General features: G+C 32.5%; 1 protein-coding gene across 22 annotated transcripts in view; it reads right to left on the bottom strand.

The window, feature by feature from the left end:
* col14a1a (collagen, type XIV, alpha 1a) overlaps positions 1 to 16,285 on the bottom strand; it is a 344,010-nt gene that overhangs the window by 226,848 nt on the left and 100,877 nt on the right. For all 22 annotated transcript variants that reach the window (XM_009292161.5, XM_009292162.5, XM_068214100.2 and 19 more), the window contains 6 exons: positions 15,442 to 15,571; positions 12,281 to 12,423; positions 7,709 to 7,838; positions 5,701 to 5,840; positions 2,914 to 3,040; positions 887 to 1,026 (listed from right to left, as the gene is read on the bottom strand). In XM_009292161.5, coding sequence (XP_009290436.2) covers positions 887 to 1,026; positions 2,914 to 3,040; positions 5,701 to 5,840; positions 7,709 to 7,838; positions 12,281 to 12,423; positions 15,442 to 15,571 — 810 coding nt within the window. The remainder of the gene's footprint in view (positions 1 to 886; positions 1,027 to 2,913; positions 3,041 to 5,700; positions 5,841 to 7,708; positions 7,839 to 12,280; positions 12,424 to 15,441; positions 15,572 to 16,285) is intronic.

The following is a 16,285-nucleotide window of genomic DNA, read 5'->3' as shown; positions in this document are numbered from 1 at the left end:
CACACCTGCGCAAGCTTACGCTTCCAATTCATTGGCATTCATTGGCCCGTTTTATACTCTTTCAGACAAGTGGCTTCTGAACTGAATCCTCCCAATACGTGGATTTTCTAAATCAAATCCACTAATAGCACTTCCGTTCCCCTCCTCGGGGAACGAGGGTTACTTTAGTAACCAGAGCGTTTATCAAGGAATACAGGTTTTATTTTTACTTGCAAAAATGAACATAAATAATTAATTTATGAAAAATAAAGTATACATTCACTGCAATATAATGAGTTACTTAGCCAACAATCAGTGGTCATTTCTCTGTGCTTTCTCAATGAGCATGTTTCCTGGGTTTATAACACATGAAACATTTGAGACACAGAACATATAAAAACATAACAATATATAAATTTTTGTGAGGCTAATTGACAAAATTTGTCTTTATATCTAAATAATGCTATGTAAAATATTACAATTTAACTGAATGCTTCCAACTTTTATCAACAAACAAACAATAAATAAATAAATAAAACAATATCACACTTTTATTTTTTTCAATGCTTGAAAATGCATTTTTGTTTTGTGTTTACCCTGTATTTTTAAATAATCAATTGCTATAATAAAAAAGTGTAAAATAAATATTTACTATGCTTATTTAGTGCAGTTTGCACACATATACTACGTTACATGTTTCATTTTAAAATAGCAGCATTTGTTTGAAAGACAGTTTTATTGTAACAACATTTTTTCTTTTACTTTTCATATTGTTATTTTCATTTTTGAAGAACAGAATGTTTTGCTGTCTTTCAAAAGAATTGCTCACCCACCTTGAACAGTACTGTATTATAATAACATATAAAATATTAGTTATAGCTAGTCATTATATTTGTAACTGACTGACCTCTCTCTCATCTCTTCCAGCAGTTGGTGACCAAATCAGCTTATAGAGCACCACATCTCTGGCCGGATGTGACCAACTCACTTGAAAACTCTCTGAGGTCACATCTGATGTCATCAGGCTGAACGGCGCTGGCACCAGCTCTGATTGAGACAGAATCAGACATGATTAGCCAAAACTACACGCTTTGCTGAAAAACAGAATTTGTTTTAACTAAAGGAAAGTGGAAATTATATTTATTATTATTTTTTTATTATTATTATAGATAATGTTATTATTAGTTTCAATAACTTAATAAATAGTTTTTAAATTATTTACATACAAATACAAAGAGTGTAGTTGCTATTATTATTATTATTATTATTATTATTATTAGTGATAGTAGTAGTTTTATTAACAAAACATAAATTATTTGTTTAAGGTATTCAGGTATTTTATTATTATTATTATTATTATTATTATTATTATTATTATTATTATTATTATTATTATTATTATTATCATTAAAATTATTATTATTATTATTATTATTATTATTATTATTATTAACAAAAACAGAAACTTTCCCAGTGATGGATTGCGGCTGGAAGGGCATCCACTGCGTAAAAACGTGCTGGATAAGTTAGCGGTTCATTCAGCTGTGGTGACCCCGGATTAATAAATGTACTAAGCCAAAAAGAAAATCAATGAATAAATGAAAAACAAACCATTTTTACAGTATTTTATTTTATTTTTCATAATAATTAAAGTTGAGTTAGATTAGAGTAAGTTGATTAGAATTGTAAACAAATTTAAAAAGTATTATTTATTTATTTATTTATTTATTTATTTATTTATTTATTTATTTATTTATGTTATCATATAATTTTTTTTTTTGTATTATTATTATTATTTATATTAGCGGAACAAAAAAGCAAAAATGTATAGTTTTATTAGCAAAAGCAAAAAAAATATGTATTGGGGATTATTATTATTATTTTTGTTGTTGTTGTTGTTATAGTTGTTATTATTATGAACAAAAACAGAATTGATTTTTCACATGATGTTATATTTTATTTTAATAATAATTTAATTTAATGTAAACAAATTTAAAAATTATTATTTATTTATTTATTTATATTATTATCTAATTAATTTATTATTATTATTATTATTATTATTATTATTACTATTATTATTATTATTATTATTATTAATTTTGTCTTGTGTTAAAACAAGATAGATTACTGAAAGCCATTAGGTATAATACATTTGGTAATGATACCAATTTACTGTAGAAGTTACTGTGGTATAAGAATAGATAAAAATCCAAATCTACAGTTTTTCTTCTCCTTTGGCATTCATTGCTGTCTGTTTCTTTTGACCTTTCACAGATGGAATTTGTAAGTCCATCAGGGAGAGTAAACGATGACATCATTTCCATTTTTAGGTGAGGTAATCTTTTAAACAATTTCTCTCTCATCTCCACAGTGTGGCCGACATTTACTACAACAATCAGTATTAAATTCAAATGTACTCCCTGGAAATTTCAGCATATAACCTGATTACTACAATGAAAAAGTCAAGACACCCACAGAACAATGAAGGTGAGGAAATGAAAGCCCAGATCTATTATAGATTCCAGCAGCCAATCAGTGATTACTGAATATAACAGCCTGCCTAGAAAGTGACGCTTTGTCCAGGACAGAAAATGCATCCATCCCTGCTTTCCAGCTGGAGTAAATTGCAGACTCTGTGTGCTGTGAAAATGGCAAATTTAGTCACAGGAGAAAAATACAGCAAAATATGCACATACATGTACATGTTAAATCAGCACTGCTGAGGGCAGACGAGTTTGTTCTAGCCTGTGCTCATCATAATGAATACCAATGGGTCTTTTCTCTTCCATGCTAGGGAAAATAATCAGCATAAATCCACACCCACCACTCCGCATATGCTGGCATTTTAATGCAACTGACAATACTGAATGACTGAATTCATCTGTTTGAGCATTTTTAAGCAGTTCATAGACAGGGATCAAACCGTCTCACTTGTGGAGAATCCGCCACTGAGAGCTTCTGATTGGCCGCCATCATAGACAGCAAACACTGCCACGGTGTACTCCGTTAATGGGGACAGGTTCTTCAGATACACGTTAGTGACTGGACCTAATTCCACCTGACAGAAGGAAAATAGTACATTATCTTCATTTTATTACAGAATAACAAAGTAAATTGTTTTACAGTGAATAATAAAATGTTATTTAAATGATTCACCCTATAGCATTATAAAACATGCTAATTTACTAAAGTATTTTATACATTTCAAAACATATTAATGACTTGATAAACACTTGAAATGTCCAATTGTTAAAATAATAATAATAAAGATGATTTTATATATATATATATATATATATATATATATATATATATATATATATATATATATATATATATATATATATATATATATATATATATATATATATATATATAAAACACAGAGATTTGCTAAACCCTGCTTGTATTAAAAGCATGTTATAATGGGAATTGTATTGGTTTTAATAGAACCTGTATTAGTCATTGTGGATCTATGCTGCCTTCTGTGTTAAAAAAACGTTAAATCACCAAGGGACATCTCAAAAATACACTACAAAAAACATTTAAATGTGCTTCTTTTAAAAATTAAAACTTAATTATTGAATGTAGTTATGATGTTTTTACATTCATTAATCACAGCTTTGATGGCTTCTATTTTGTTGTTTTCAGCAAAAATACAAAAAAATGTCAAAACATGATAGCAAAATTTTAGAACATGGTAACAACTTGTTACAATGGTAAAACATGCTAACAAATTACCAAAGAAAGCCACTTAAAACACCTAAACTTCCTAAAATGTGCTAAAATGTTAAAACATTGTTAAAACTTGGTGGCTACTTAGCAAGTTGGAAACGTGTCAAATCATGTTTGCTAAAGTCTGTTAAAACATGCTAGCGAACTGTAACAACTTGATAAAATATTTTAACAAAATGTTAACACAATGTAACAGCTTGTTGAACAACGTAATAAACTTGGCAAAACATGCTGAAAATGATAACACATGGTAGAAACCACCAGAACATGCAAACAACTTGTAGAAAATGTTCCAAACTTAATAATAATACAATTTAGAGCCTTGATAAAACCTAGCTAAACATATTAGCAAAATGGTAAAACATGGTCACAGCTTGTTAAAACAAGTCAGAAACAAACTTGTCAAAACATGTTTGCTAAAGCCTGCTAAAACATGCTAACAGATTACCAAAAAGAAGCCACTTAAAACACCTAAACTATGGCCCAATCCCAATTCTGTTTTTGTACCCCTACCCTTTTCCCTTAGTCCTTACAACCAAGGGTTAAGGGGAAGGGCTTCAAAATGTACCCCTAAGAATTGGGACAGCAACACAGCACCTGCACACGTCATCATATGTCCTCGCGATCAGACGATGTAGTTATTCCAGTTTTGTTATTTTTTGGTATTTATCTTTAGGAAATCACTGAAGGCATATATCATGTTATCATATAATGTGGCAATAAGATTGTAAGAATACTGTCCATTTACACTGTGGCCATATTCATCTATGTAAACACACCAAAAACAACATTAACATTATAGCTGACACTGTAAAAAGCCCATTGACAGCCACTAGACTTTTCTTACAGGGTATTCCAGTGTCATTGATTGTCAGAATGTTGTGGGACTGCTATACAGGAGTTATTATTAGGGATTATAGATTGCGAATAGATCGTGAAATTAAGCATTTTTTTTCAGCAGTTTTTTTTTAAAGCATGACGCTAAAGCACTAACGCGATTATGAATATATTAAAACAAATGTTTGTTTGTTGTAAAAATACATAATAATGACATAAAATACTAATTAGTGGATCTCCTTACTTCCGGGTGCAGCTGTGGCTAGTGTATTCTGGGTAATTTTTCTTAACCCTTGGTTTAGAGTGTGGTCCTGAAAAATCTTTGTTTGAAAGTGTGTATACCCCTTGCCCTTAGCCCTAGGCCTTCAAGCTAAAGAGAATTGGGACACCACTACCCCTTCACAGGCATGCGCAAAATGAGGGGTAGGGGTAAGGGGTAAGGGGAAGGGCTAAGTGGTAAAATTGGGATTGGGCCTATATCTTAAACATGGTAACAACTTGCTAAAACATGTTAACAAAATGTAAAACATGGTAAACATCCACTAAAACATTCTAACATATCTCAAAACAATGTAACAGCTTGAACCACACTATAAACTAAGCAAAAACATGAAACATGATGTGTCAGAAAGCAATCAAACATGCTAAGCTTGCTATTATGCATCAAATCAATTTGCATTCAAACTAAATGTTAACACATGCCATAACATTGTTAAAGCCTAGGTAAAATGCGCTAAGTAAATGTTAAAGCATGGAAACAACTGGCTAAAACATGTTAACAACATGTCAAAACATGCTAACCAGGTACTGCAAATGCTAATACTTCTCTCTTTAACTTACAAAATAAATCCATGTGTGTTTTATTTTAACGAAACATTTGAGCTTTGCCTTAGAACTACTCATACTGGAATCACATGACAATATTGCTCGAAAAGGGGCTTGAATTTGGCCTGCACCTAATCAATATTTAATTACACACAAAGTTAAAGAAGTGTCATTCAAGCTTACACACAGGATTTGCCCAGCAAAACATTATTTGGTGAAACATGTATCTGGTGTTGAATTTAGAAAACTCTCAAGAAAATCTATCTGCGTGTCTGTTTATTGATGTGTGTTTGGTTAGCAGAGAGAGTAATGAGGAATCACCTGATTGGTCTGGACACCATCTGTTTTGACATAGATAACCTGATATCCTTTCACCTTACTGGATGCTGAATCCCAGTTGAGCCGGACAGAGCTGTGGTCAACCTCAGTGACCCGCAAGTTACGTGGAGGTTTCAGAGACACTGCAGGAACAATTGGACTAAAGGTTATTTACATACATTTTCTGAATATTTACATTATTTACATTCCTAGGTACATTTATGATTCACATATATATATGTATAATTTTAAGATTATTATTAAATATATATTATTTAAGAATAAATATCATGAGACCTTTAAAGGATAATAAAACAATTATTAGAATTTACTATATACACATATCTAATAAATCCAGTTCTTATTGTAGATGAATGAATATTAATCTTAATAAAGATCTTCAAATCAGATTTCTTTATTTGAATGGTTGTTGGAAATTATGCATCAGTGTTAGTTTTGACAGCACATTTTGATTTAGTCTTAGTCTTATGAGTTAAATTCCATTTTAGTTTTAGTCTAGTTCAGGGGTGTCAAACACGTTTAGCTCAAGGGCCACATGGAGGAAAATCTATTCCTAAGTGGGCCGGACCAGTAAAATCATTATATATAACTTAAAAACAACAGCTTCAGATTGTTTTCTTTGTTTTAATATTATCAAAACCAAACATAAAGCTGGAGCCTGAGAAAAACACGATCTCACAGCAATTCGTAACTTTTTGATATAGTGGCTAATTCATCTGAATTTAGTGCAATTTGCTTATCCACCAATGACTGTTGGGTTTAGAGGTGTGGTTGGGTGCCATGCCTCCTTTATAAAATCCTACACATTTGTGTAACTGAATTACCCACTAAACTGACAAAACGTAAAATAGTTACGTTTCCTCATGAGAACCCCTCAGTGTGGTATGGCAGGGCAAACATGTGGTCTTTTTCTCTTCTGAATCGGATGAAATTAATAGTTTAAAATTGTTATTGTGATATTGCATCCAGTGGACACAATTGGAACAGCAGTTTCTTTTATTGAAAAATTGCAGCTCATTTTTATACTTTACAGAAAAATCTCGCAGGCCAGGTTAAACCCTTTTGCGGGCGGTATCCAGCCTGCAGGCTGTCCGGTTGACACCCCTGGTCTAGTTTTAGTTGACTACATTTTTATATGATTTTAGTTGACTAAATCTACTCTAGGGAGAGGCTATTCTGTTTCAGGTAAGCAAAAGCACACACTCGAGTAAAAAAAAAAAAAAAGATCAGAGTTTACCTCTGCGTGAATTTTGGAATGATTCTGCTGATATCACTTTAATTTTTTTGTTTTTATCAGCTATTTCCTCCCCATACAGTTTCATGTCATTTTGTCTTGAAATCTAATGAGAATCTTTCTTTTCTCTCAGCTGTTGCCATTTTATTATAGTTTAATCAGACAGACGCTAATATGAAATATAATGTAATTGCATCCCGTGTCTACTGTGAACCAGTTACTTTTTTACATGTGTGTGAGTGTGCGTCATGCATCACACACACCAAGAATAATTCTAATTGGGTATTTTCCAGAGAACTTTCCTTCTTTTAGATTCTCGTTTCATTTTTATAAGTGAACAAAAATGGCAGTATTATTTAATTATAATTGTATTCAACATCACTTAACTTTTATTTAGTTTTCATCTAGTTTTTGTCGGTAGAAAACAATAAACATTTTTTATCAACAAAATTAACTCTGTTAGGCATGCATAAATAAATCAATAATGTCGAAAAACAAATGTAATAATTTAACAAGAATTAATATTTTAGACCCAAATAATACTTTATTTTAGTTCCATTTATAATATTCATTCATATATGATAAACTATAAGTTACAGTACATGAGACACCTTTGAACCATTTCTGTGTGTTTACTACTATTCTTTATTCTGAGTAACCATAATCTGTTCTGCAGAATTCAAAACAGCACCAATAAACACTGTCCATTATCTAAACACAGTGTGACAGAAAACAGAGGTGTGTGTTTTCACTCACTGGTGGTCTCCTGAACAGTGGCGGGGTCACTGGCCTCCTCTCCGAAAGTGGCATAGACCGTAACGGTGTACTCTGTGTCAGGAATCAACCCTGTCAGCTCCACATCAGTCACCGTCTCATCCACCTTCAGCTGCATCACAAATACTGTTGTCACCATAATTCTTATATCTTATTTAAAACAATTTTTCAATACCACTATAAAACTATCATAAAACAATTCATTAAAATAATATTTTCCCATGTCTTTTTTTCATTTAAGAGTTTGATAATTAAAGTTTACTGTTGTTTTCAAAACTGCACAACTCTCCGCGATGACATTCATTTGGCATGCCAGTGATGGCACACTCTTTTCCTTGCTTTTTTTTTTTTTTTTTTTTCTGTGAGCTGTTCAACTTCAACGTTTCTGTTAAGTTGGATTCAATTTCGTTTGTCACTCTGATCTGAACATGCATGTTGTTTTTACTTATAATGTGCTTGTGTTTTGCGTTTAGTCTTGTGTCTTTTGTTGGCATTGTGTGAAGCACATGGCTCATGTTTCCATGCAGTTGCATGCTTTCATGCTTTGTTTCATATGAACATGAGGTTATTGAGTGCTCTCATTAGCCCATTTCACACAGCGATACCGGTAAATATCTGGAAAATTACCAGAAGGACTTTACCAGTAAATTCAAAAAAGTGCTGTTCACACAGGTTACAAAGAATTTTTCCAGAAAAGACCATTCACACATCTTTTTTAAAATACTGGCAAATTCTGACATCATTAACCAGGAATTAGCTCTAAACGGCTGCGCTTGTATTTGTAGACATAGAAGGGGCCAGGCTATTGTTAATGGTTTCATTTTTATCTAAAGCTTTAACGTAAGCATTCATGCAGCTGCTTTTATCCCAGAGACATTCAAAGGCAGAAGCGCGGCAACCACTAAATGTTTACTCATTTTACAACATTACAAATTCTGTCTATGGATAAATATTGTGAACAACTTCGATGAAAACATGGAGGAACATTTATTCGTGTCGAGATGTACATAATGTGTGTGCTGGCTGAAACATGCAACTAAGGCAGAGCTTGAAGGTAAAGGTTTATCATAAGCATTTTATTAATAATTTTTTTGCACAGTTGGCATTCAGAAGGAACATAGAATTGTTCTCAGACTAACATCTAGCAGCTAAATGTGTCTGAAAACATATACGTTTATTTTCATAAACAGCTCAGATGTGAATGAGTCTGAAGGTTCTGAATGTTACAACTAATTCCGGAATTGCCAGAAAAAATGGTAAATGGTATTTTTAAAAAGGGCCTGTTGCTGGTAACTTTCTGGAAAGGTCTGTATGTGTGAGGCTATTGGCTGTATGTTCTTGTCCTGTTTGATGTGAGTACATGGCTTCCATTTTTGTCTCTTTGCACAATGTGCTCTTCTGTCTATTATCTAATGCCTCCCATCTTGTTATCCCATCATAAGTTTCTCTTCATCTGTTTGTTTATTGATTGTTTTTGCTTAAAGGTGCAGTTGGTGATCAGCCAAAATGATAAACCGTTAGCATTGAAAACAGTCCTTCCCCTGCCATCTAAAGCGACGCCTTCTGACATTACGAATACACACCGTAAAGATGACAGTAGACAACCCACTAGATCATGTCATTCGCCAGTTAGAAAACTTTACAGTACTTTATAATACTACAATTCTGAACAAAAAACTGTACTTTATCCAGCATGTTTTCAGTTGTGTTGCAAGCAAAACTTGTCATAATGTGCAATATTTCATGCATGTAAGGATCGCTGGTCTCACTCTCTCACATGCTTTGTCCTAAAGTTACTATGGTGCTTTGCCAGTGGGGTGCACTTACATGCTTTTTCAGAATGAATAATCAAAGTAGCATGGTAAATAATATAGAGAGCACGTCACTGGTTGTCATTGTTAAAAATCTACATCAGCTTTGCGTGACTAAAATATGTTTAAAACATAACATTACCTGTCTAAAAGAAATACTTCAGCCATGCTGTCATTCTTCCTCCAGCATGTAAAAGTAACTCCAATATTCATTCAGGATTTCAAAAAGTTTTGATTCAGCAGTTTGGACTTTCATGAAAACGCATGTGAATGCGCGAGCATCCACAAATGCCTGAATTTTCTGTGAGCAGAGGGGTGGGCCATACCTGCCAACACTCCCGTGTTTCCGGGACTCTCCCATATTTCAGACCCATCTCCAGCCACCCTCCTGTTTTGTGATTTTTCCCAGAAAACCTGGTTGCCATAGGATCCAATTGTAGCAGCCGCCCGAAACACAATTTGCATAACAACTACTAACACCACAGTACACAGTACTAACGGTTCTCAAAACTACATTTGCTGACAGACAGTTTTGGGCTACTTACTAAGCCATAGTAAGCCATACTACTATGGCAATTATTGGCCCAACAAAATTTAACTGGACGAACATTTTTTACTCTTATGCCCTACCCAGAATATAAAAATACATATCAATAAATTTATTTAATTTACTTTAATCATTACTATTGGAATGTGAAGAGACTTTCAACCAGAACGACAAAAATGTTTCTGAAGACAATCACCTACTGCACCTTTAAAGCTTCTCTGTGTTTGGTGTCTTGTGCCAGTTTGCTGTTGCTTTCCCCATTTGTTTTCTCAAGTCTCTCTTGGTTTTCTCAAGTTTGTTGCTTCACTGCCAGCCTAGCCAACACTTAAAAAAATTATATGTTGGCTTTAATTCACTTTTTTATGTCAACAGGTTCCATGTAACCGAGTTAAGTTACCTTAAAGTAAGAATATTTATTTGAGTAAACTTAAGTTAGCTACATAAAGGTAATGTAATGTTGTTTAGTTCAATCAACACAACATTTATAATTTAGCTTTAATTTATTTACACTGTTAAAAAATCTGTTAAATTTACGGAAAAATACTGGCAGCGGTTGCCAGGAATTTACTGTAAAAATACAGAAGTTTTATATGACTGTTTAAATTTACAGAAAATAACGATATTTCATCAACTGTTACAATGCTCTGTTCACAAAAACCTAGTTTAGCTCATATAAACGTAAAGTCATTCAATGCACTAATGTGTTCGTGTGTACAATTAGCAAACAGATTTTCACTGCATTAGTAACTACACAGTTACATTTCAACAAAAGAAGATGCAGCACAACATCAGCTATCCTTAGTTCATATTGGACTTGCACACAGATGCTACTATCCTCCACAATGTTGCAAGTCTGGTTTGGTAATGTTTTATCCCTAGTGGTATTTTTTTAAATACTCATTTTCACCCTGCATTTGAGTCCTAGTCTCCTCCCTACCCTAAACGCTGACACTGGGTGGATGCTCACGGCTGTGAGTCACGTTGGATAAAAGCATCAGCTAAAGATTAGGGACAATTCACTAAAAATAAACATTTTGTCATCATTTATCCACTCTCTGCTTGTTCCAAACTTTTATTAGTTTCTTTTTTTCTGTTAAACACTAAAGAATATATTTGGAAAAAAACTGAAAACCTATGACACATATGCGCATAAAAAAATAGTTGGCGGAAACGCCAAGATGTGCATACATTTTGAAAATGTCCATAAAAAACATATGCGCATAACTGAGTAGGGTAAACTTTTTATTCAATGAGAAAAGATGCAAATAAACTGCGACATGAACACTTTTACCAAACAAATGCCACCACACGTTCAATGCGTGTCAGGATTGACTACTGGGGCACAAGTCATTTATTAAATTAACAATAGATTAACACAGCTTCTCCTAACGCAGTAAATTCCGTTTTTACTGTTGATATTTGGCGCCAGATAATCAGGAAGTGACAATTTTGTTAGCTTTGACTCATTTGATGGAAAATCGCATTATTAGTAGTAAGCTAATTTAGCTAAATTAGCTTTATTATTAGTAGTCTTTTATGCGATATCCCAGTTTAGAGCATAAAGTTAATTTGCATTTTTGGATGGAAAAATGGCTAGTGACTTCCATGGTATCTGTTTTCTCTTCTATGGAAGTCAATAGTTACAAGTTTTCAGCTTTCCTCAAAATATAATAATATATTTAAATATATTTTCTTCAAAAGAAGGAAACTCATTAAGGTTTATAACCAGCTGAGAAATATTGAGTACATTTTTAATTGTAGTTGAACGAGCCCTTTAAAGTAAATATAAATGGCAGAAACAGGCTAAGGTTTTGGGACAAGCAGAAAAAGAAGGTGGACATGTGGGACTGCGGTGCATCTGAACTCACTGGGAGCACAGCAGACATCAATACTACAAAAAAGCAACATTGTATCTTGTCCAATACTTCACTATTGATAAGTATCGAAACATCAATACTTTTCACATCACTAAAAACAAAAACAACAGCAACGCCTTTAGAAGTAGCATGAAAGCTACTGAAACGGATGAAAGCGCGATCGGGTGAACTCAGACGTGATGAATGTTATTCTTCTTTCACATGAAAATAATGTAAGAGTGAAGCTACTATTTTGGTGGACATGTCATGGTGTCAGCGAGGGCTTAACGTTTACTCAGACACAGACAGCAACGCTCACAAAGCCCATTTGCAGGCTCACCTCTCTTTCATCTGGAGTGTCGCTGCTCAGCGGAGCGTACAGGATCATGTACCCAGAAGCCCCTTCTGCGTCCCTCCAGCGGGCTCTCATGCTGCTGTCTGTCACATCGTACAGCTCCAAATCACTCACTGTGGGCAGAGCCTCTGAGAAACACATCAACATACAAATCACACGTTCAGACTTAGCATAAGTGGATTGTGTTTGTCAGTTTGGTGTTTGCATGTGTGTGCATTTCATTTATTTCCCGAATAGGCGCTTTTGTCAGTGTTTTTTACGGTAAACACAAACAAGTAAACTGAAGGATATGAGAGAGAAAATATTTATTATTTATAAGTATCATTTATTATCTGTTATCATGACATGATTAAATTATTTTATTAAATTTAACTTAATATAATAATAATTGAAAAACATGTTTGTAATAGATTACAAAAACTGTGAGCCACAGGGTAAATTATACCCGTGGATATATTTCAAATGTACATACCAGGCTTTTAACAAAACATTCAAGTGTCCCAGTCATTGACTTTTACTAAAATTGTATGATTAACAATCCCCTAGTGTTAAAAACTATTTAGCTAAAACCATCTCAAAAAATGAGGCATTTATACCTATAAGCACCAGCGCGGGTCAAATTTAGCATAGTTATATTAAAATATTGATTCATGACATTAACTATGATATTAGCCCACACAATATATATTTACTTTATTTTAATTCTAGTTGTCAGTGCAAGCTTGTTTCTCTTACATTGGACGTTTTAAAACAAAAACGGTGCAAAGAAAACAAACAAAATTATAGCTGATGACTACAGAGTCACAATTATTTTGTATATGAATATACAGTTGAGGTCAGAATTATTAGCCCCCCTTTGAATTTGTTTTATAGTTATTTGTAAATATTCCCCAATGATGTTTAACAGAGCAACAACATTTTCACAGTATGTCAGATAATATTTTTTCTTCTAGAGAAAGCCATACTTGCTTTATTTTTGCAAGGTTTTATTTTTTAAACAATTTTAAGGTCAAAATTATTAGCCCCTTTAAGCTACATTTTTTTTTTTCGAAAGACTACAGAACAAACCATTCTTATACAATCACTTACATAATTACCCTAACCTGCCTAGTTAACCTAATTAACCTAGTTAAGCCTTTAAATGTCACATTAAGCTGTATAGAAGTGTCTTAAAAATATCTAGTCATATATTATTTACTGTCATCATGGCAAAGATAAAATAAATCAGTTATTAGAAATGAGGTATTAAAACTATTATGTTTAGAAATGTGTTTAAATTTTATATATATATATATATATATATATATATATTAAAACACTATTCATGTGCGTGAGTAAAATTAAACTTATTTAAAAACACATTTGTATTAGATTAAAAAAAAAACTCATCTACATCACCTACAGCCACTGAGAGAGTAGCATTCACTAGTGAGTGTGTACCTGCAGGCCAGCGGGAGGTTGAAGGAGAAGTTAAAAGTGCTCAGTTTATTTTGACCCAAGAAATGGAGGAAAAACTAGTGGAGGTTTGACAGGAGTACCCGTGTCTGTTTGAAGTTTCATGCAGAAAGTTAAAAAAGAAAGTTGAGGAGAAATTGCTAATTCCTTTCAAACCCAAGTGAGCAAATATCTACATTTTCTACCCCATTAAAGGCTTCTTTCTCGTTATGTAATAACAAAAGATATACTACATGTTTTTGTCTGTGAGACATAGTTTGGTCGAAATTGTCGGTGATTGTTCCTATTGTAAAGTCATGCAATGTAAAAGCCCCTGTCCCCGATCCATCTTGCATTGTAAACAAAGCAGCGACAAAACGCTAGCCCAGATAGTCATGCAGTGTGAAAACTTCTGTGACACGATTACTGTGAAAACCATGCAGTCTGAACTCGGCATTACACATGTCTTTCATCTCATTTTACACATTAGAACAACTAAATGAATGTTTAAGTCTATTTAACTGAATGTGTTTTAATTACATTACAACACTGATGCTGTAAAAGAAAGCTTATGAAATTGAAAACAGTTACATTTAGTCTTTCACCGAAAGTTTACCATTGGCTGAAAATCACTGGCTGTGCATATACCCCATTTGCATTTTAAATAAATGATTTTTGTTATAATATCTAACATAATATATAAGCTTTAAACTGTGATAAATATAAAATAAATAAATAAATAAAATAAATAAATGAAACTAAATAATATTCAACAAAATGTCTATTTAACATTTATATTATATCTTATAAAATTTTAATATCTAGACATTTTAATCTTTAACTTGTAATATTTTATGTGTTTGCCAGATCAGAGGAAGTGTGCTACAGCTGGACTCTGAGAAAAGTGTGAAAGTTATAGATGACTTTGATAGAGTGTGAAAGAAATTCATCCTGGAATAAGCTCAAACGATTTTTAAGACAACAAACTAAAAACTTTTAAAGCAAAGACATTTTAATGAAGCACTAAAAACTGCAGCCTTCAGTCCTATCCTGCTGGGGTGACTGACGGGCGTCTGCTCAAAAGTAGTGGTTAGGAAATAAATGTACAGCATTAGGAGGTGCTGAAAGACCTGCACAGTAAATGCTATTAAAAGGAGAAAGATATACAGCATGCCTGTGGTTTGTGGGTAAACACAGTTTTACAGTGAAATTGTGCTGAGCCATACTGTAAAGCCACCTTCTTTACTGGCTAAAATATATGATAAATATATATTTTAAAATTGTTAGGTTCTGTAAAATATTGAAATGAAAATATTGAAATGAAATATATTATATATATGTATATATATGTATATATATATATATATATATATATATATATATATATATATATATATATATATATATATATATATATATATATATATATATATTTATTTATTACATATTTTAAAAAATATATAAAAGCCCCCAAATTTTTTTGTAGAAATTATATTTTTATAAAAATATATTTCATTATATTTTAGAAAGAATATCGTATTTGAAATGCCCAAAATATATTATACATTATGAATAAGATATATTTTGTAAAATATAATTTTTTAAATATTTAAATTAAACAAAGATATATTTTGACATATACAAATGTGGAATGATGCTGTCGTGAAGCTCATGTGTTTACAGATGCTATGTTGAGTTTAGAGATGACTCACGTGTGATCTCGCTGCCTCTGAGAGCATCACTCGCTGCGCTGCGATACACAGCGAACACTGCAATCTCGTATTCAGTCAGAGAGTTCAAGTTCTGCAGGACCACAGAATTCTCCAAACCGCCCACCACAATCTGTACAGCAAGACAACAGTGGTTTGTGACAGCAGTTCAGAGAGCCATTAGGAAAAATAAAACCAAAACAGAATTAAATAACGTGCCAAACTGCGGCACATAATATTTATAGCACTGTGATGTCACCCATAACAAAATATAAAGAAAGAAATCAAAAAAAGAATAAATGAGATCAAACAGAGACAGTAAGCTAGTCTTAAAAAGTATTTTGACACTACTGACAGTTAAAAAATGTCATTGCTTTATAAAAAAAAGCCAGACTTATTTTTTAAAATATATATGGAAATTACTTTTAAAACACATTATTGTCTGCCAGATCATTTTATTTCACCCTCACAGTGTTCCAAACCTCTATTCATTTACTTACTCAATGGAATATAAAAAATATATATATCTAGAAAGATTTTCCCAATCAAGCTATTTGTGTCCCCAATCTGATACGGGTCACTAGTGTATATAAACATCTTTTAGAATGATTGACACTGTACACATACTTTGTGACCATTGCTATGAGCTGCATAGATTTTTTGAAATAGTAGACAATCACTAGTAACAAATTATGCAGCAGTTATCAAATCTGACTGTCAAAGAGGTTTTCCTAACCGCACTAATACTACAGGTTTTTATTTATTTATTTATTTTAGGCAAGAATGTAGGTGTTTATATATGTTTTGGAACTTACAGCATGTGGTTAATTTATAACGATGCTTTACC

Source organism: Danio rerio, chromosome 16 (genome assembly GCF_049306965.1).
Source record: "Danio rerio strain Tuebingen ecotype United States chromosome 16, GRCz12tu, whole genome shotgun sequence".
In the NCBI taxonomy this organism is placed as follows: Eukaryota; Metazoa; Chordata; class Actinopteri; order Cypriniformes; family Danionidae; genus Danio; species Danio rerio.
This window is presented reverse-complemented; position numbering and strand designations above follow the sequence as displayed.